The sequence below is a fragment of the Puma concolor genome, chromosome A2 (assembly GCF_028749965.1).
Source record: "Puma concolor isolate L17-30 chromosome A2, mPumCon1.1.hap2, whole genome shotgun sequence".
Taxonomy (NCBI): domain Eukaryota; kingdom Metazoa; phylum Chordata; class Mammalia; order Carnivora; family Felidae; genus Puma; species Puma concolor.
The window spans coordinates 13,341,989-13,364,739 of NC_141668.1; the positions used below are offsets into that span (position 1 = coordinate 13,341,989).

General features: G+C 42.0%; 1 protein-coding gene across 1 annotated transcript in view; it reads right to left on the reverse strand.

The window, feature by feature from the left end:
• The window catches only part of MGAM (maltase-glucoamylase), an 89,873-nt gene that overhangs the window by 21,523 nt on the left and 45,599 nt on the right, over positions 1 to 22,751 (reverse strand). The window contains exons 23-37 of the mRNA XM_086688354.1: positions 20,845 to 20,933; positions 20,137 to 20,186; positions 18,723 to 18,890; positions 15,365 to 15,517; positions 14,826 to 15,026; positions 12,687 to 12,841; positions 11,538 to 11,706; positions 11,186 to 11,282; positions 9,464 to 9,576; positions 8,386 to 8,511; positions 7,295 to 7,423; positions 6,924 to 7,034; positions 6,544 to 6,606; positions 952 to 1,086; positions 435 to 522 (exon numbers count right to left, since the gene is read on the reverse strand). Of these exons, the coding sequence (XP_086544480.1) occupies positions 435 to 522; positions 952 to 1,086; positions 6,544 to 6,606; positions 6,924 to 7,034; positions 7,295 to 7,423; positions 8,386 to 8,511; positions 9,464 to 9,576; positions 11,186 to 11,282; positions 11,538 to 11,706; positions 12,687 to 12,841; positions 14,826 to 15,026; positions 15,365 to 15,517; positions 18,723 to 18,890; positions 20,137 to 20,186; positions 20,845 to 20,933 (1,847 nt within the window). The remainder of the gene's footprint in view (positions 1 to 434; positions 523 to 951; positions 1,087 to 6,543; positions 6,607 to 6,923; positions 7,035 to 7,294; positions 7,424 to 8,385; positions 8,512 to 9,463; positions 9,577 to 11,185; positions 11,283 to 11,537; positions 11,707 to 12,686; positions 12,842 to 14,825; positions 15,027 to 15,364; positions 15,518 to 18,722; positions 18,891 to 20,136; positions 20,187 to 20,844; positions 20,934 to 22,751) is intronic.

Genomic DNA, 22,751 nt, shown 5'->3' on the forward strand with positions numbered 1-22,751 from the left:
TGTACACACACTCAACTGGGTAAAGTGCTTGATGTGTGCTAATCTTTGGCCCCCTAAAAACCACAGCACCATGGGCGCCTGGGTGGCTCAGTCGGTTAAGTGTCCGACTTCGGCTCAGGTCATAATCTCGCAGTCCGTGAGTTCAAGACCTGTGCTGGGCTCTGTGTTGACAGCTCAGAGCCTGGAGCCTGCTTTGGATTCTGTGTCTCCCTCTCTGTCTGCCCCTCCCCCACTTACACTCTGTCTCTCTCTCTCTCTCTCAAAAATAAATAAATATTAAAAACAAAAACAAAAAAAAAAAAAAACAAAAACCACACACAACACCAATTAAGGTGTGCCCTGAACAGTCAGGATAAACCCTGACTGCCGGGCCCTTGCAGAGGTCACTCCTTGCAGCCCAGACTCTGCCAACAGAGGAGGCCGAGGGCTCTTACGTGGCATATAGGGAGGGTGGTTCAGAGTGGCATCCCTGCAGCCTGGGGGCACTGCTCCATTCACAAAACTCGCCGGCTCATTCATATCCTAGAAATGTCAAACACAGATATATCTTACTTTTTAAAATCATCACATCCCGTCAACTCAGAGACAAGGAAGCAGTGAACAAATCATTAACCTTCCAGCAATCCTGTAGATACCAGCCCAGAGAGACTCATCAAATCCAGCTGAGAATTGACTAGAATGATCAATTAAGCTCTCCAGAATAACTGGCTAGAAGATTTAAAAAAAAAAAAAAAAATCCTCCCTCAGGGTATGAGGCAAGGCTCAATTCCAAGAAATTCCTTAGTAATCACCTTGGTGTTTTACTGGAGAAGCTCCAATCAGATATTTCCAAGGTCTTTCTTGGATGATTATTATCCCTCTTAATTAAAGGTCATGGTCACATAAGATTAGACACACAAAGACAGAAACTCACCTGTCCACATGGGCACAGACATAAACCCACACACTTACAATCCACATGCCATCAAACTTCAAGCTCTTCTCTGGATCCCGTGGATTGGTATATAGTTCTCGCATCTCCCTCTTCCACCATGTGGCAGTTGAATTACGGAAAAAGTCTGGGAAGGCCACGTAAGCTCGGTATTGCTGTAGACATTAAACATAGTGGGTTTGTCCACCAAAATGATATTAGATAGCCTAAAGGCACTTCCTGAGAGCATAACTCATACACATCCCTGTACCACATGGTGAGAGATAATCCAAACAGAGCCTAAATAACCTTCTCGGCTTCTTTGAAATATAATGAGTGCACAGAAGAGACATTAGCATAAGTTAGACACCTTCTCAGCATTTGGAAAGCATCCATGGACTGTCTTCCTCTTTGTATCAACATGAATGGTAGCAGTCACTGTCTCACGTGTTAGATGGTTAACTTTCAACTTCTGTCCTGCCTTCTAAGCACGCCTGGCCATAGGATCACTTTTCGCAGGAAACACAGAGAGTAAGCTGAGGGTTGCTGGAGGGGAGGTGGTTGGGGGGATGGACTAAACGGGTGATGGGTATTAAGAAGGGCACTTGTTGGATGAGCACTGGGTGTTATATGTAAGTAAGGAATCACTAAATTCTACTCCTGAAACCAATACTACATATATGATAACTAACCTGAATTTAAATAGATAGAAAGATGGATAGATGGATAGATAGATAGATAGATAGATAGACAGACAGACAGACAAAACAGGATCCAGGGAGAGACTACAGCTTGAAACAGTCAACAGGCTAGAAAGAAACATCCAGGTGCTCTCCTGTCTCATTCTCACTGGAAAAAGGAGATGAGGGAAAAGATCTCTAACTAGTGGGCAACTGTTTACTACAGTTGCAGAATCACTTGAGAATTACAGTGTCAAGTAATTTAGGAGGAGCTAAAGGGGAAGTTTAACACTGCCATCCCTTCTCTTTGTCTTCCTCAAATAATAAAAGCTTCCTTTTTGTCTTTTTTTAAAATTATTTTTATGTCTTTTTTTATTTATTTCTGAGGGAAAGAGAGAGACAGAGAGACAAGACAGAGACAGAGTGTGAGCAGGGGAGGGGGACAGAGAGAGGGAGACACAGAATCTGAAGAAGGCTCCGAGCTGTCAGCACAGAGCCCAATGTGGGGCTCAACCCACAAACTCTGAGATCACGACCTAAGGTGAAGTCAGATGCTTAACCAACTGAGCCACCCAGGCGCCCCTAAAATCTGTCTTTATTTTAACCTGGAGAGTGGATCGAAAGCTTAACTATATTCTAAGGTTTTTGAGAGCATCTCAAAACTCATTTTATTTTTATACTCATCTGGCTGGTCTTTGCACCCTCCACAGTGCTTAGCTTAGAACCTGACATAAAATAAATGCTTGGTGCATAATTGTGAATTCACACCATTGAGCAGCAGCAAATATTCATAAATTTCTATACAGCCCATGTTGCTTGTGATGGAAGTGTATGGTCTTTTGTATGTCCCAGTAAATAGGTTCCTCTGTGCTTCTCAGTGCATTTTAAGAGTTAAAGAGCTAAGTAATGCTGGTGGCAGAGGGGGTAGGTCCTGAGGGGGGACCACAGAAAGAGGACTTAGTTTAGGAAACCTCCAGTTCTTGCACACAACAGACAAAAGGCAAGTAGGATCCCCTATCTCTAGATAAAAGACAAAAAGGGAACGCAAAGCAGGTAACAGAAATGGAACAGAATGCAGGGGTCCAGCTCACAAAGTAGTAAGAGGTAGTGAACCACATCACCGAGAATGCTTTGAAAGGGAGGCACCCCAGAGATGGCTTCTTGTTAGAAAATAGAGGTAGAAATGTGGAACCAGAAGAAGAGAACTTTTCACCAGAAACAGAGGTCCAGCTCAGGTGGGGTTAGAAACATGGAGTAGGGGTGGGGGATAGAGGACTAGGGTAAACAGAGTCAATACCCACCATGCCAGAGTCATAACTGAATCCCATATGGGATCCAAGGGAGAAATTTGACCAACTCAAATTCATTAACTTCACTAAAAGGTGCTCTGATGATTCTGACCCATGAAATAAATGTTTTGCCATTCCCCAAAGCTGTGGCTCTGTCTCCCTCCTTCTTACTTCCACCCTCACCTTCCTTGGTCTCAACTCGGGATGCACTCACCTGCACGCCTGGCCATAAGATCACTTTTCGAGCCCACTGTGTGTCTGCTACCAAAATACAATTCTAAGGCCTAATCCTAGCCTTACTGAATTAAATCTAAGCGTCAGATTCATAAATCTGCTTTCCACAGGCTTCCTGCTATTTGCATGTTTGTTTTATACTACCCTCAGCAGAGCCTGACCTGGATATCAGGAGCTTCGCCCCCAGTGGCCTCATGAAATGGGTTTCATTAATATAAATACTCATAATTATTCTATCTACTGAGAATCTCTTATGTGCTATCAAATACATATCATGGCCCCCTAATGGAGTGCTTCTTATGAGAGACACAACTGGCATTTGGGGCAGGAGACTTCTTGGTGGAACATCCCCCGCCATCAGAGCTATGAGCATCCCTAGTCACGTCCCACTAAATAAATGCAATTTGGTGCTCCCCTTGTAATAATCCAAACTGCCCCACAGATTTCCAAATGCTTGTGATGGCTGATGAAATGTGGAGCTTGTATGGTGATAGGCAACCTCTTCATTGTTGAAGCGGGCCCTTTCCTAGTATAACGATTTAAAAGTCATGGTACTGGTATAAAAACAGATACGTAGACCAATGACACAGAATAGAAAGCCCAGAAAGAAGTCTATACATATACCATCCGTTAATCTTTGACAAGCATGCTAAGAACACACAATGGGAAAAAACAGTCTCTTCAATAAACAGTGTTAGGAAAACTGGATGTCCACATGCAAATGAATGAAACAAAACCTTTATCTTACACTACTCACAAAAAATTTTCAACCTGTTTTAAAGACTTACATAGGGGCGCCTGAGTGGCTCAGTCTGTTAAGTGTCCGACTTTGGCTCAGGTCATGATCTCGCAGTTTATGAGTTTGAGCCCTGTGTCAGGCTCTGTGCTGAGCCTGCTTCAGATTCTGTGTCTCCCTCTCTGCCTCTCCCCTGCTTGCGCTCTCTTTCGCTCTCTCTCTCTCTCTCAAAAATAAATAAAACCTTAAAAATTTTTTTTAAAGACTTAAATATAAGACCTGAAACCATAAAACTTCCAGAAGAAAACAGGGGGAAAGCTCCTTGACGTTGGTCTCGGCAATGATGTGGGGAGATGGGGTCTGACACCACGTGCATCAGCAACAAAAACAAAAATAAAAAACAGGTGGGACTATATAGAACTGAAAACCTTCTGCACAGCAGAGGAAACAGTCAACAAAAGGAAAAGGCAACCCAGGGAATAAGAGAAAATATTTGCAAACCATATATCTGATAAGAAATTAACTTCCAAAATATATAAGGAATTTACACAACTCAATAGCAAAACATAAAGCAAAACAAATAAACAGATTATGGGGCACCTGGGTGGCTCAGTCAGTTGAGCACCTGACTTTGGCTCAGGTCATGATCTTGTGGTTGGTTCACGAGTTTGAGCCTCGCGTTGGGCTCTGTGCTGACAACTCAGAGCCTGGAGCCTGCTTCAGATTCTGTGTCTCCCTCTCTCTCTGCCTTTTCCCTCCTCACGCTCCATCTCTTGCTCTCTCAAAAATGATTAAAAACACTTAAAAAAATTAAAAAAACAAATACACAGATTAAAAATTAGATAGAAGACCTGAATAGGTATATTTCTAAAGAAATCATACAAATGGCCAACAGGTACACGGAAAGGTACACAACATCAGTAATCATCAGGGAAATGCAAATCAAAACCACAATGAGATATCCTCTTATACCTGTTAAGATAGCTCTTACCAAAAAGACAAGAGATAACAACTGTTGGCAAGGACATGGGAACCATTGCATACTGTTGGTGGGAATATAAATTTGCATGGCCATTATGGAAAATAATATGGAAGTTCCTCAAGAACTTAAAAATAGAATTACCATGTGATCTAGCAATCCCACTTCTGGATATGTATCCTGAATAAAATGAAATCAGTATCTTAAAGAGATATATATGTACTGTCATGTTCATTGCAGCATTATTCACAATAGCCAAGATGTGGAAATAACTTAAGCATCCATCAATTGATGTGGTGTGCATATGTATGCATTCATATATATATATATATATATATATATATATATATATATATATGTGTGTGTGTGTGTGTGTGTGTGTATATATATATATATGATGAAATATTATTTAGCCATGAGAAAGAAGGAAATCCTGCCATTTGCAACAGCATACATGAACTTAGAGGATATTATGCTAAACGAAAAAGTTACACAGAGAGAGAAACAAATACTATATGATCTCACTTATATGTGGAATCTAAAAAAAAAAAGTTGAATTCATAGAAATAAACAGTAGCATGGTGGTTACCGGGGGGAATGGGTGGGGGAAATGAGCAGATACTGGTCAAAGGGTATAAACTTTCATTGTTAAGATGAATAAGTTCTGGGGATCTAATGTATAGCCTGGTGACTATAGTTAAAAACACTGTATTATACACTTAAAGATTGCTGTGACTGTAGATCTTAAGTATTCTCACCCCACGTAGATAAATGATAAATATGTGAGGTGATGGACATGTTAATTAACCAGACTGTGATAATCATTTCATGATATATATGTATTAAATCACCACACTGTACACTTTAAATAAATATACAATTTTGTCAGTTATACTTCAGTTGTGCTAGGGGAAAAATACTAAAAAAAAAAAAAAAAGAATGAATGAATTAATTAATTAATAAACAAATGAATGAATGAATGTCTGTCTGCCAAGGAGACCCTGACCTTCTCTGGCCTGGCAGATTCCTGTGTCCATGTGGTCTGCCTGGACCAATAAACTTCAAGTGGCTTCCTCTGAGAAGCAACAGAGAGAAGAGGAAGCTAGGTCCTCTGCCTTGAATCCCTATCTAAGAGCGATTACAAGTAAACACTTGTACCCTGGAGAAAGCAAGTTTTAACGCAAGGCTGGGAACTGGAAGGTAAGAGCACAATTGAGAAACCCAAAGAAAGATAAGGGATGTATAAGAGCGAAGATGGAGAAGCTTGTCCATGGAAAACAAATTTACAGAGAAAAAGATCCCATTGCTAAAGACAGGATTTGGAGACTATGTTTAAAAGGGATACTCAAAAACAAGAACAACAACAAATATACTATTTCTAGGCAAACAGTATTTCTTGGAGGTGGAAATTTCATGGGCTTTTGGAATCTGACAGCCTTGGATTTGAAGTCATCACTGAGTCACCTAAAACCATGGACCAGTAATTTAAGCTCATTGAATCCTAGTTATGCTGAGGATGATAATACCTACATCCCAACGGGGAGTAAAATATTACATGTAAAGTGACTGGCACACAGATGGGCACACAGGACAAAATCCCTCAGTGTATTCCTGGCCACACCCCCACCCATGGCATGGGGATGTCCGCTATCCCGGGTACAGCTGCACCCTCCTGGAAATCATGACTTCACCCACATCCACAAAGGGCCCTTTACCTCCACTTGACTCTCCCAGTCTAGAGACCCGTTTACAACGACATTAGGGAAATCAGGCCACACCTGTGGAGAGAAAACTGTTCAAAAGCAATGCACTAAATTATTATTTATGTTATATAGTATTTCCTGAGAAATTATATACCATAGGTCCTAGGGATGGTAATACTATGATTTTGTTCTAGAGAAAAGTAGATCCCATAACGCACATACACATGTACATTCTCTAAAAATGTCAATCGTGTTGACAAATATTGACTGAGAAGATGAGACCTTCTGATCTCAGGACCCAAACGGAAAAGGCCCAGAAACAACATGCACAAACACACCAACAGTTACCCAACCCCAGGCTGGGGATTAGCGGATCACCACTTTGGTCATACCTTTCCCCAGACAATGCCGCCACCATTTGGAGCTTTGATGAAGACATCATCCTCCACACCCCGGGTGAATGCAGGATAGGGCTGTGTCTCGTTCCCAGAAATGGCTGGGTCCTGAAATCGAAGCTCAGATCAGGTGAGAAGACCAAAGCCAGAGAACATCTCAGGACAGAAAAAAGGAGAACTCTTCAAACAGAAGGGCACAAACTTCCTCCTGAACTGTAGGGCTTCTGTGCATTCTGGGAAATACACTTTCTCACTGAACCTCAACTTCTCTGCTCATAACATGGAGGGAAACACAATATGAAGCTCCCCCCCTCACTAAGCCCATTCGCTGTCCTCAACGAACTTCACCCATTCACAGAGGGACCAACCAGAATAAGGATGACCCGCATCCCGTCGGCCTTCATGCGAGTGATCAGAGCTGGAAATCCTGCAAACTTGGGGCTGAGGGTGAAGTCCAGCTGCCGCTCCATGTAGTCGATGTCTGAGTACTGAACGTCCTGGGGGAGCACACAAGGAAAGTGAGAGGCTCCCCGTTATAAAGGCCAGGTTCCAGGTGAGAACACGCCTCTACTAACTGATGGTGGATTTCAGATGGTTTTTTTTTTTTTTTTTTTTTTACTTTTTCTAATTCCAGGTATCAGGTATTATGTTCTGGGAAATTTTCAAATTTTCAGTTGTAAAATAGAAAAAAAAAAAAAAGACGATAATGCATATCTATCAAGGCTACAATGAGGATCAATGAAAAGGGCAGATGAGAAAGTGCCTTGTGAATGGCTGGTATGAATGATTGTGGTTACCTGCCCCAGGAGGCTGGCCCTGGGATCAGTGGTTCACTTTCAGAGAAAATAATATAATGTAACCTACCCAGTACTAATACAACTGGATGGACGGCAAATCTACTTTAAAAAAAAAAAAATCCCCTGTAATTGCTTTAGAATATCCAATCCTGGGGGTTACCAGACAAGCTTTCTTAAAAATGAAATATTGCATGCTATACTTATCATTAATAGCAACCATTGTAAACAACAAGAAAATAGAAGAAAATTAAAAATGTAAGAAGTTCATGGGATCAATTTCTCTGATTATTGGACCCCTCTTGTCCTCAAGTGAAGGACAGAATTTGTTTCCATATGTATTTCATCCGGAAACCAGATCCCTATCTACAAGCTTAGCTCAAAGCTGAGGGAAGACTGTGCTGTACCAGCAGAGTGTTGGAATTGAGGTTATATCTACACACGTGGTGGTATGGCTGAATTTGGGCCATTTTATTGTTTTAAGAAAAACTGCTGTTTGAGTAACCTTTCATTTTTATGATACCAATAATGTTTTTGACTAAATGTTTTAAAATTGTGTAGTTATAGAAGCCCTGCCCCCCCCAAGTCAAGCTAATCCCCATACAGAGACAGCTAGTGTTGGCCATAAGATCCCAGAGCCAGTACACCACATATGGAGAACGTACATAAGGAATCTGGGCAGCCACCATCTCATCATACAAGCTGGCAATCTCAGAGTCATTCTGGTATCCATAGCGACACAGCTGAAATCCCAAGGCCCAGTAAGGAACCATCACTGGCCGACCGATCAACTAGAAAATAGACAGAAAACTTCATCCTTCAAAAGGAGAATCTGGATTGACATTGTCAATAAATTAATAAGAACATCTTTCCAGTGCCCCAAGCTAGATAAGCAGCAAATTCAAATACGGAGAGAAACTAAGAGGATGAAAAGCCACAGGGACACCTTGGAGAAAGCTTTCTGCTGGATCTTACCTTCTTCCCTAAGAGGTTTGGAAAATCTGATTTTACTCTGAATCCTAGAGGCATTGTAGCTTACTGGTTAAAAACTCAGCATCTAGAAGCAAAATGCCTGGCTTACCATCCAGGCTCCGATCCCTGCTGGCTAGGTGGCCCTATGCAGAAGGTAAAAACCTCTTGTTCATCACTTCCTGCAGCTGTAAATTGGGGATAATACTGGTATTTGCTAATACTGGTATGGTGCTTCCGTGAGGACTGGATGAGTTAATATATGTAAAATGATCCATGACACGCAGTATGTTATATGCATGCTCGTTGCTGCTGCCAAAGTAACTGTCGTGGCCCCTATGACCACCATTACTACAAGCACCATCACCGTTACCACATCACCATCACCATTACTGTACCACCACGTCCACCACCTCCATCACTACCACCACCACCTCCAACACATCACCGTTAACGTACCATTACCGCCGCCACCCCCGCCATCACTGTTACCGCCACCCCCACCGCCACCGCCACCCCCGCCATCACTGTTACCGCCACCCCCACCCCCACCAGTAGCACCACTAGTACTTCTGCTACTCTGCAATGCTTTGAGAGGCTGCAAATTTAATAGTTCTTGGGATGTCTTTTGTCTCCTCATTTTATAGTCTATATCTATCTTCCAGAAAGACCAACAATTCCAGTTATCATCTGAGAGCTATACTAAGAAAGGTAGATTTGGGAACTCAGAAGACACTATGTGAATACTTGATTATCAATTTAATTCCCTCCTACCTCAGTATACTGCTGAGTGACAAGCTCGGGAGTTGGCCCCAAGAACACATAAAAGTCCAGAATTCCCCCTATGGTGCGGTACGTCAAGGCGGGCAGGGGCTGGAATGTCACATCTGAAGATATGGGAAAATATCAATCAAGCTGGAAACTTCCAAGGGGGAGGAATTACCCCTGAAATTCTTACCTTTTCCTTCTCCCAATGCCTCTTTATTATAGAATATGAAGAAAAAGTATTTTTACTATGCCTACATACTAGGCACTTTAAAGAAGTGAAAGTCTACAGGGTGCTACCCCTGGATTTTTTTTGCCATTGGGTTTATTATTATTTTATAACATGTTTTGCCATTCTGCTCTTTTCAAATTATTACTCTTACTTTAGAATAGTTTAAGACTTATGAGAATTTCCAAAAATAGTACTAGAGTCCTTTGTACAGTTCACCCAATTTCCCCAATGACAACATCTTATGTAACCATTGTACATTGTCGAAACCAGGAGTTGACATCCATATAAAACTCTGAAGTCAGGAACAGACCTTACTCTGATTCCACCAGTTTTTACATGCATACTTTCCCCTCCACCTCCTGATTTCCCACCCTCTTTCCAAGAGACCATACAAATTTTCTTCACACTCCCATACCCCCAGGGTGACACTCTTACCCAGAGCTTCACCACTAATTCAAAATAAAAAGATGGTTCCCACTGGCTGACCTACAGGATTTTTGGGACTTCCTTGGTCTTGCTATCCCTTCTTACATTTTTGCCAAATAAGAGTTAACTCTTGTTACCACATGTTACTGAACTGAAACAAACAGAAAGCCTAGATAGAAAATAAAAACAAAAAACAAAAACACTGTCCCCAGGGTAATAATTTTGACTTTAGGGAGCAGCTAGGTCAAACACATTCTGGTTTTTTTTTTAATGTTTATTTATTTTTGAAAGAGAGAGAGAGAGAGAGCAGGGGAGGGGCAGAGAGAGAGCGGGAGACACAGAATCTGAACCAGGCTCTAGGCTCTGAACTGTCAGCACAGAACCCAATGTGGGGCTTCAGCCCATTAACTGTGAGATCATGACGTGAGCCAAAGTCAGATGCTTAACCAACTAAGCCAGCCAGGCACCCCTCAGTCAAACACATTCTAACATTACTCAAGAATGACTGGTTCACTATCAACAATACCCAAATTATGGAAAGGACCCAAATGTCCATCAACTGAAGAATGTATAAAGAAGATGTGGTATTTATACACAATGAAATATTACTCAGCTATCAAAAAGAATGAAAACTTGCCATTTGCAATGATGTGGATGGAACTAGAATATATTATACTAAGTGAAAAAAGTCAATCAGAGAAAGACAAATACCACATGATTTCACTCATATGTGGAATTTAAGAAACAAAACAGATGACTATAGGGAAAAGGAAGGAAAAATAAGATAAAAACAGAGAGGGAGGCAAACCATGAGAGACTCTTAAATACAGAGAACAAACTAAGGGTTGCAGGAGGGGTGTTAGGTGAAGGGGTGGGCTAAATGGGTGATGGGCATTAAGGAGGGCACCTGTTGGGATGAGCACTGGGTATTATATGTAAGTGATGAATCACTAAATTCTACTCCTGAAACCAATACTATATGTTGACTAACTTGGATTTAGATAAAATTAAAAAAAAAAAAAAGAAGAATGACTGGTTCACAGAAATAAGAGGAGATGTTGGTGTCATCTTACCCATGGCGTTGCTGTTTAGCAGGAGCACTCCATGGGCACTGCCATCCTGCTCCAGTGCCATGTAGTAGGGGTGGACGCCATAGGAATTCTTCTTGTACTGGGAGAGTTGTGGGGGAGAAGTGGTAAGAGGTGAAAAGACATCATGGCTGAGAAAGAAACTCAACAAAAAATGACTGATAAGGTCCATGCAGTGAACTAAATACATAAGAACAAAGTAGCCTGACAACAAATTGGCCCTCTGTCCAAATGCAGAATGTGACCATCTAAGGTTAGCCAGGGAAGATGAAGCATGAAGTGCACACAGTAGGAGCAGAGAGAGGCAGACACAGATCCCCCAATGCTTTCTCCTTACCCCCGGGGGTTGGTCTCGGGAGAACATCCCCCACGTGTGCCAGTTCAAGTCTCTCCGAAAGGCTGTGTGCTCAGTTTCCCCAAAGCCATAGACGTATTGGGAGGGAAGGCGAGTGGAGATGCGGATGAACATGTCATTGAAGGTAAAGCCAAGGAGCTGAGAGTCCCAACTGCAACACAAAAGGGTGTATTTGGAAAAGAAATGGGTTATCCTATTGGCTTCAAACAGTCAACACCCTGTTTGCCAGGACAACAGAACTCTTGGTCCCCTCTCCCCCCAAGAGCCCTGTTAATCTTCCACACAAACACAAAGTCTATTTCATTAAAATGATCTTAGATGCACTTGCTACCAGCCCTGGAGCCAGCCTTCATTCTCCTATTTTCCTCTCCCGCTGCCTTCCTTCAGTTCTGTCCCCAGGATGCCACATCCCATCACATGTCACCACCTCCGTTGCTACCACTCCACACCAGCCCGGGGTCCTATTCCTTCTCTTCTACGGTCCACTTGCTATATAACATCTGGAGCGATCCGACCACAATATGCTCCAGCCACAATGGACATCTCCTCCCTTAATATGGCGAGCTTGCTCCTGCTTCACGGCCGTGTGCACCTATTTTTCCATCTGTCTGAAGTGTTCTTCCCCTTCCCCCAGATCCACATGGGTGGATCCTTCTCATCTGAGTCCTATTTCAAATGTCACCTTCTCTGAGAGCCCTCCTCTGACCACAGTATCAAAAGCAGTCAACCCCCCATAACTCCTGATTACCCTGTTCTTTTTCCTACATAGCAGTTGTCACTATCTAAACTTCCTTATGTATATTTTAACTTAAATTATCTTTGTTATTTACCATGAATCTTTGGCATGAGAAGAGAGACCTCATCTTCTATAACCACCTAATATAGAGATAATAGATACTAACCACCCCATAAACATTGGTTGAATGAATCCCTAATACATGTAAGTGCCTCAGTAATTATTGCCAGGGAAGTAAAGATTTCTCATAAGAACAGACCCAAAAGGAGTAACATATTCATAAATCTGGAAATGGATGGTGCGATGCTTTGAGCCAGGGTATCTCCAAGGACAATGGACCTGGCAGTGCGTGTATAGGTAACCATCAATTCCAAATCCGACTAGGAGCTACCTACATTACAGAGCCCGTACTCTTCCGGCGAATTTCAATCCCAAACGGATTCTTCTTGATGAGGACATCATACAGCTGACCCTCTGTGGTGCCGGATGGAACCCTGGGTATGTTGAGAGGCACCGGGACTTCATACCGATTGTTGTTAGGATCATAAATCTAGGGTGAGTGGGGAAAAAAGTTAGGAAAATATAGTACTCTAGAAAACCGTATCCTTAACAGAAACTTGGTATCTTTGACACAGAGTCTGAATGCTAATATTTCTTTGTCTCTGGAAGCTCATGATACCAGGGATTTAGTTATAATATCAAAGAACAATAGACTTCACATTCTGATCTGAGTCTGTCATATCTCATTTTTAAGGCTCCTATCACAGTAACACATTCCCTTTGACATTGGTGACATCTTGGAAAAATCAGTCTAGAAATCAGTTTGGTATGTATGAATATATTATTTATTACTTTGCATGTGGGTGTATGTGAATATCTGAAAGCTACTGTGATTGAAAAAAAATCCATCAAAAACACTATTTGATTAAAATAATCATAGGTGTTCTTGCTAAAAATGGGGTCTAGATTGACTCACTGAATACCTACTCTACTCCTGCCTGATGCAGTACTGGACACCAGACACACTAAATCAAATAAGACACGACTGTTGTTTTTAAGAAATTCACATGCTCCTGGGAGGTGAAAGAAGTACCCGCAATACCCGGGTGATGATATGTGCTAATGTGGAGCGATGTAGGAGTGTTGTGAGATTGTAGAGAAGAAAATGCCTAACACAGTTACTGGAAGACTGAGAAGGTTTCACGAGAAAAATGCAGGCTGAGTGTTAAAAACTTGGCAGCTATTATTAACCAAACACAGCAAGGAGATAAAGTCATTTCTGGTAGAGAAATAAGTGCAAAGGCACAGAGTATTGAAGCAGGGTCAAAAAGAGACAAATCCTGGGTCCCCTGGGTGGCTTAATTGGTTAAGCATCCAACTCTTGGTTTTGGCTCGGGTCATGATCTCACAGTTTGTGGGTTCGAGCCCCACGTCAGGCTCTCCAGCCAGCAGCGTGAAGCCTGCTTGGGATTCTCTTTCTTTCCCCCTCTCTCTCTGAGCCTCCCCTGCTCCCACTGTCTCTGTCTCTCTCAAGATAAACTTAAAAAAAAAAAGTCAAATCCTGGAGAGAGAGCTATGGTATGATCAGGAGGTAGAGTAAGAAAGGGTTAATGCAGGAAATGCAAGCAAGTTCATTTTCTTCAAACTCATTAGGTGCCTACCACAGGCCAGTGCTTTGGTGAGGACAGAAAGATAATAGAGCATTTTCCCTGTATTAGAAGTTGTAAGGGGACTCAGAGTGCAGGTTGATAGCAGGTGGTGAAGAATGTTTTGGGCAACGCCTGATGTCTTTCATTTACTCTCTCAATAAACATCTGAGTACTAACTACATACAAGCTCTATGTCAGATTTTAGAAACACAGAGATGAACAGAGAAATTCCTGTCTTTGAGAAACTGACGATTCAGTAGAGAAAGACATAAGAACAGCCTATCACTAATCCTTAGTTGTGATTAAATCATAGGAAAAAAAGATCACTACACTTGTGTGGCTATTCCATAGACACCCTGAATTCAGCATCCCAAACTGAACTCATCTCTTATTTTGCCCAAGCCCAAGCCTTTCCCATTTTCCCATCCAGTTAATAGCACCACCATCCATATAGAGACACATGCCGGAAACGTGGTAATCATTCTTGATGCCTCCCTCTCCCTCATCACGTACTTGAAGGCATCACCCGATCCTGTGATCCTACCTTTTCAGTTCTCCCAGATGCCCGCCATTCTTCTCCTTTCCTATTCCTGCTCTACACTTGGTCCCCCCCGTGGATGACCTAACTGGCAGCCTCCTTTTTCACTCTTATTCTCCCAACCACTTTCCTTACAGTAGACACCGCGATCTCTTCAAAATAGAACAGAGAGCACTGTTCCGTCAACGGTTTCTCGGTGCTCTAGGATAATGATCTAGTATATTGGGGCAGGGTTAGCTTAGAAGGGCACACTTACTTCAGTGCTCTGCAACCTCCACTAGCAAAAGTAATGGAACTGCCAACCTCCCAGGCAGTACTTGATACATAGACGCACTGTGAACACACACCTTAAACTGCACCATGTCGTTCTTATGGTAGGTCACTTGCACACGGAGGGAGGTCACGGGTACCGAGGGCAGAGCAGAGGCATATAAAGAAGACTTTAATGAGACGGTAGCAGTGGCGCCACGTGAGTCATACTGAATGTCGCCGACAGAGTACAGGTCATTGACAAAATAACAAAATGGGACCCCAGGAGAACTAGGTGCCTGAAAAGGAAAGCTAACGTCAGCTCAGTATGTGTTCCTAGAATGATCAAATATAAGGGGGCTAGAAAAGGCAATCTGCAGGGAGACAAAGCCAGATACTCTTTGGTAGTGACCTACATTTAAATTCCTGGTCTCCTTGCAAAGTAGTTATAAAAAAAAGAAAGGTCCTACTCCTGTCCCTACCTATTCTTTACAGTCAGATAAAAACTCGGGTTCTTTTGGAAATCTTTCCTTTCTATGGGTTTTAAGTAGTGACGTGGGGATTGGCGCTACGCTCATGAAGCTGGAGATGGAGTGCCATGGATTTTGGCGTGTGTCAGCGTCATCAGCAGGGTTACCTCCCAGGCACAGCCACGGGCAGTACAGTTTTCTGCAGAAGCACCACTCTCATCGGGATAACAGTCTATTTTTTCTGCATCCCTTATCTTCAGGCCCCATTCCACTGTGTATGCTTCTCCCAGGACAAGATCAATTTCCGTGATAAGGGCGACCTGCAGGGATGGGTAAGTGACAAGGAAATTAATGCTCAGGACAAAACCCTCGCAAGATCCGAAACCTCTCTTAGGAGAGGAGATAGAAACCAGACCGGACTCTCAACATCCAAGTAACACAGCACTGGAGCTGCTATAAAGAGGGCTATATGGAGGGAGGGGGGAAGAGAGCAAAGGTACCAACTCTATCCGAATCTTGTACATCATGTTCAGAAGGGAATTAGGGAAAATAAAATCTTCTGTGATCACCCATTTTCTTTCCTTCCCTGACTCCCCTTCCTCATCCTTACTTGGTCAAGAAGTATTTCCCTACAAGCATTTCCCTTTGAAGCATAACACACACAAGCTCACGGGGTCATACCAAATCGAGCTTATATTCTTGCCCTCCATTTTTCAGACCAGTGTCCCGCCTTGGTCTGGAGTGGTGGCAAGAACACAGGAGTAAGAACATGTGGCTTGGGTTCTCATCTCCATTCTGCTGTGGAAACTTAGCCAAATTATTCTAATTCGTTGGGCCTCAGTTTCATCAAAGGCAAAACTGGGGAGTTGGCAACATCATTACAGTTCCTTCTGTTTCTAACATCCCAACCTTTTCATTTCTCCAAGAGCAAAGCCTCAAAGCCTAAAACCTGCTTCTTTGAGTCCCACTAATTCAAATATTTAACTTTTCTACATATTTTTATCTCTTCTTTAATTAGCAATTTCCATAGTGAAGGCTCTCATTTGTCCAGAACTGTAAAATCACATTTTAAGGATAATCACCCTTCTTCCAGGCTCTTCTCAGACTAAATTCACCTTAAACTTCCCTGTTCTACAAATCCCATTTTCCAGAGCCTTGATTCAAGGATCCATATGACACACTTTGAGGATCAGATCCTTCTCACTTTGATGCCTAAGACCCTCCCAAATCTAACCACACACTATTTGTCCAAGCTGATCTCTTCCCCATTCTAGTCATACAATACTCACAGACTAAATAATGTAAGGCTATTCTCAATCCTTAGATTGGCTTATTCTGGCATCTCAACTTTGAATATGTTATCTAGGCAAATACTCTTTCTAGGAAAATGGTGCCCTTTTGTGGAATGCACGGCTAATTGCTTGCTTTATATAAAAGTTCCTTTCTTACTCACTATTTCAGTTTGGAATATTAAAGTTCCTGATTAAGGAACTTAAATTCCTAATTAAGTTCCTTTTAATCCATGTAACATAGCTGTGGCCATTCATAGGTAAGTCCAAGTCCACTGGGAGTTGCTGGCCCAGAGTTTCCTTCTGGATTTAAGGGCCTGCTCCTTCCCTCCACCTTTTCTTTCCTGCCTCTTCTTTTATTCTGCTACCGGCCAATCAACCCTGACAGCCTTGAGCCACTGAACCAACGCCAGCAGCTGACCACTTTCTAGACTTGTTATTGTGTGAGGAAGAAAATTCCAATTTGTTTAAAGTCCCATTTAGCTCAGTTGCCTATCACTTGTAGATGAACGAATCCTACCTGATACATCATCGTTCAAAGTCCAGCTCAAACCCTGACTTCCCCAATGGCTTTGCTCAGCTACTCCATTAGGCTTTGACATTGAAATTAGGTATACTTGGGGCGCCTGGGTGGCGCAGTCGGTTAAGCGTCCGACTTCAGCCAGGTCATGATCTCGCGGTCCGTGAGTTCGAGCCCCACGTCGGGCTCTGGGCTGATGGCTCAGAGCCTGGAGCCTGTTTCCGATTCTGTGTCTCCCTCTCTCTCTGCCCCTCCCCCGTTCATGCTCTGTCTCTCTCTGTCCCAAAAATAAATAAACGTTGAAAAAAAAAAAAAAAGAAATTAGGTATACTGTAACTGAACATTTCCTTTGTATTGCTTTGGACTGCCTGTCCCCTGCCCAGTAGTTTCATGTGTACAAATTGTGTCTCCCCACCACCCAAATTCAAGCAATAAGAATTCCTTTGCTCTTGCATTAATTAACTTATTTAACAAATATTTACTGAGTTTGTTTTCATATATGCACTCTTCAAATGGTTTGCCTGGTGCCGTCCACATAACTAACCATATGATACAGTTGTCCTTTGAACAATATGGGTTTGAGCTGCACGTGTCCACTTACATGTGCACTTTTTTCAATAAATACAGTACAGAACTGTAAATGTATTTTCTCTTCTGAGTGCTTCTCTTAATAACATTTTTCCTCTAGCTTGCTGTATTGTAAAAATATAGTTTATAATTCATATGACACACAGAATATGTGTTAATTGATAACTTATCTGTAAGGCTTCTGGTCAATAGTAGGCTATTAGTAAGGATTTGGGGAGTCAAATGTTATTCACAGATTTTTGACAGTGTGGGAGGGTCAGTGTCTCCCCATGATATTCAAGGGTCAACTGTACTTTATTTCTAACTTCATAATGTAGGCATCCTCAATATATGTTGTAAGGCAAAATGGCCAACATCATCGATACAACATTAAAGGAGAATACCAGATTTACGCATTTACTCCAAATTTGGAAGATCTCTCACAAACATGCTGACCCAGCAGCCCCCAGTCCCAGATTACCTACAGGGCCTGGAGTAAAGGAGGATGGGGAAGGATTCCTCATAGCATGAGATACCAGAGGAACTGATTACAATCTGCTCAAAAGCATCAGGTCTCATTATAACTGATGAAAAGTGGTGGGGTTTTTATTATTATTATTATTATTATTATTTAATATTCTCTAACCAAATAAGCAGCATTAGCTAGGCTTATCAGATTCTTTGACTTGAAATATTTCTTTAAAATGTATGTGTTGGAGAAAGTTTTTATATCTGAACACAGTAAAAAAAAAAAAAATGCACTTCAAATTTTTAATTAATGGGAATCCCACCTCCCACTTTGCCTTTCTTGCTTCAGCCAGCAGTGGCCAGACCCACATTGCCTCTAACCCTGTCCCCCACACTCCTCACTTTGCTCTTCTGTCCCAGTCAGAGAGAACAGAAGACTGAGGGGCAAATACAAGAATAGGGATGGAAAGGCCATTTTATCTGATTCCAGTACCTCAGCACCTCCCTGATCTATTCTAGCTCAGGTCTACTGCCTCCTTTTTTTTCTCTCCTAACCCTCTTCTTCCCCACTCCAGACCTCAGAATGTGCCCTGGTCCTTCAGGACCCAGGCGACCTTGGCAAGAAGGACCACCATAAGCTATAAATTCTTGATAAACTATCTCAACAAAATGAATTTTTACCTGTAGGTTAGAATCATAAGTGACATTAGGAGAAATCTGACTTGGGACACCATTGTGTTTCACTATAACATTGTTAGGCTCCTGGATCCCAAGAATTTTAATCTCTTTAAATACTAAATTATTGGGGTCTTTGTAGGTTGACTGCAAAATCTTCACATCCAAGCGGTTCTGCAAAACAATTAAGCACAAAGATCCACTGATAGATTGTCAAGGCACTCAAATATACTGTCCTAGACCAAATACCCAAAACTGCTTTGAGTACCTCTTAGCTGTCTCTACTCACATGTGCTTGAGGAGTACAAACTTACTTTAATACTTCCCTGAGTAAAAAGAGAGAGAGAGAAACACACATATGCACAGAGAATTTTTTTTAATTTTTTAAAAACTTATTCATTTTTGAGAGACAGAGAGAGACAGGGGGTTCCAGGCTCCAAGTTGTCAGCACAGAACCTAATGCGGAGTCTGAACTCAAGAACTGCGAGATCATGAACTGAGTAGAAGTCAAATGCTTAACCCACTGAGTCACCCATGTGCCCTAAGAAATTTTTTTAAACTGTATTTTAAAAGGCTGATGGCTTTGATTTATCCATATGATTGCTCTTTTTACTAACATGGATAATTCAACGTTGGGAGTTAAGGCATAAGTTGAAATGCACTCATCTAAGCACTGGTTGATGTATGGAATTTTTGAATCATTATATCGTACACCTAAAATTAATACAACACTGTATGTGAACTAACTGGAATTAAAATAAAACTTAAGGGGTGCCTGGGTGGCTCAGTTGGTTAAGTATCCAACTTTGGCTCAAGTCATGATCTCACAGTTCATGGGTTCAAGCCCCGCATCAGGCTCTGTGCTGCTATCTTGGAGCCTGGACCATGCTTCAGGTTCTGTGTCTCCCTCTCTCTCTGCCCCTCCCACACTCATGCTCTGTCTCTGTCTCTCTCTCTGTCTCTCTATCTCTCTCTCAAAAATAAATAAACATTAAAAATATTTAAAGAATAATAAAATAAAAACTTAAAAAATAGGGGCACCTGGATGGCTCGGTCGTTTAAGTGTCTGACTCTTGATTTTGGCTCAGGTCATAACCTCACGGTTTGTGAGTTTGAGCCCCACATCGGATTCTCTGCTGTCAGAGTAGAGGCCGCTTCAGATCATGTCTCTCTTTCTCTCTGTCTGTCCCTCCCCTGCTTGTGCCCTTTCTCTCTCATAAATAAATAAACATTAAAAAAAAAAACCTTAAAAAATAATTCAAAAAATAAATTTCTTTTATTTTCAAAAAAAAAAGGAAATGTGCTCTACAGTCATAAAGGCATATGAAGCTACAAATACAATTACACACAAACACAAACATACATGAGCTAACGGTCAGACAAAGCTCACACCTAAGATTCATAAAAATATGCTACTTACTTGGGTGACAGAAAACTCACATAAGAGATAGATTTTACTGGCCACAGTATCTGCAAGTGAGAGAAAGATGAGTCAACCTCTGGCCTGCCCACCCAGAAGAACAGATTTCACCCTCGTTGTACTGAAAGCTACATCCTGAGAATGGCAAGATTATAAACAGTCTCCAAGGCCAGGCCACTGTTTTCCCTTTTCCTTCCTACCTTAGCCTTGAAAAGATTCCCTTCCAAGTGCTTCTAAGGCATATGCCCCAAGTGAATCTGTTTCCTAAGCTTGAGCCACAAGAGTTGTTAGTATACTGGAGTCAGAAAAATGTGCTAAGAAGCATGGCCAGAGTCAGGCACATATATAGTCTCACTCTGACTCACCGGCATGGGTATGTTTCATATCATCGATATTTGTACAGAAGCGTTTTTGGGGAAGAGATCTACAGTGAATGGCAGGAACAGTCTTGAAAACATCTCTTTCAGATGCCTGTTGACAATAAAATGAGAGCCTGTATATACTGCTTGTCTGATGGAAGCATTCTAAAAGGTAGAAATGTGTTTTCCTTCCATCTGCGGTCCACCTACCACTAGCTGTGAACAGTGCAACTGAAACCAAAATCCTCCTCTTGAGTGATTAACGCTGCTGTGCCTGGTGAGATTTCTCCCACGGCTGAATGGCCAGAGGATGTAACTCACAGATGCAGGTTGTCCTAACAGTACCTACCTTTAGTTTCCCCATCGTCCCAGAAAAGTTCGCCTTTGGCTTCTTTGTTCTCATCTAGGGCGATGATGAGACCAAGAGGGTTCCGTCGACTGTGGGAAACAACGTTTAGGTGGGAGATAAAGACTAAAGACACAGAGAACTTGGCCAAAAGAGATGGGAATGTTTCCATGAGATTTCACATGGGAAAGGTTACTAGCAGCAGATGGCTTGGCTTTTCTTCAGGCACAAAAGCAAAATCAACGGGCGCATCTTTCTCTAGAATCAATAACGTCACAGGAGGCAGAAATACTGCAAACGTTAGCAATACACATCTATGTAGGAGGCCAGAATTTAAGTGCCAAAATCCCTGCATAGCTACTATAAAAGTTGCTGGTGCAACTATTCCTTAGAAAACAGACTATTAGAAGAGAAAGAGATCTTAGACAATAATTGGTTCAGCCTCATGTTAGAGATGACTCGTGAAGGGGAAGTATTAATTATGGTTGGGGGATATATTTGTTTTCTCTGCCTAAGAACCGTTTTGACTCAGAAAACAACAAAATACAATAAAGTTTAATGGCAACTTTCCTAATTTGATTATTCATTATTATTTCATTTTGAGAGCGAAATCAAACCCTATAGTTCTCTGCTTCATAATTTAGAGTATGAAGCACAAAACATGACTCAGAAAGGTGGTGAAGTAGGTGGGCATAGAGAAGGAGGGGGAAAGGGCCATTTCATGTGGAATCCCTCCTTATTTCATGACTCTCCTGGACTACCTCCCCGTTTCCTGATACCATTGGCCCATCACTGACCTCACGTTTTCTCTTCTTTCACATGTCAGCCCTCCACTGTGCCCTGAGCAAGTCAGGTTCTGTTATCAACCAAATCACCTGCTTTCACTCAACACACATGTATGAAGTAGCTTTCATTTGTTAGCAAGTCCAAGAGACACAAAGATAAATAGATCACAACTCTATTGATGGATGACCTTAAATATTATAAGGAAGATTAAACATATTCACTAAATAATCCAGGCAGAAAGTAAAGAGAGACACAAAAGTTGGAAGACTTCTAGGAGTGGTGGATTAGATAATCTGAAGGACACCAGACACCCTAAAAGACCCACCCAACACATGGTCTTTGAAGGGAGCTCAAGATGACCTCAGGTGAAGAAGTCCTGACTCACAACTGAAGAAATGGGCAAATCCCCTCTGGAGGGACTTTTTTTGGATCCTTAAGATCACTACATTTGAAACACAAAAAAAATTACTGAACACACAAGGTGATAAGCCAGCATGAAAGAAAGTTGGCAAAAGCAATGAAAAATAATTTGGTTTCTCCAAAGGATTTTAGACAACAGAATTTCCAAATACAAGGTATAAAGTAACTATGATCGAAATGCTTAAAATATTAAGAAGAATGTGGCGCCTGGGTGGCTCAGTCAGTTAAGTGTCCGACTTCAGCTCACATCATACTGTCTCACAGATTGTGAGCCCCACGTCGGGCTCTGTGCTGACAGCTCAGAGCTTGGAGCCTGCTTCAGATTCTGTGTCTCTCTCTCTCTCTGCCCCTCTTCCACTCAAGCTCTCTCTCTCTCTCTCTCTCTCTCTCTCTCTCTCTCTCAATCTCTCTCTCTGTCAAAAATAAATAAACTTAGGGGCGCCTGGGTGGTTCAGTTGGTTGGGCATCTGGCTTTGGCTCAGGTCATGATCTCACGGTCTGTGGGTTCGAGCCCCACGTCGGGCTCTGTGCTGACAGCTTGGAGCCTGAAGCCTGCTTCAGATTCTGTGTCTCCCTCTCTCTCTCTGCCCCTCTTCCACTCAAGCTCTGTCTCTCTTTCTCTGTCAAAAATAAATAAACATTAAAAAAATTAAGGAAAGAAAAAAAGTCAGCTAAAGAGCAAAAAATAATTAGAAGTATACAAA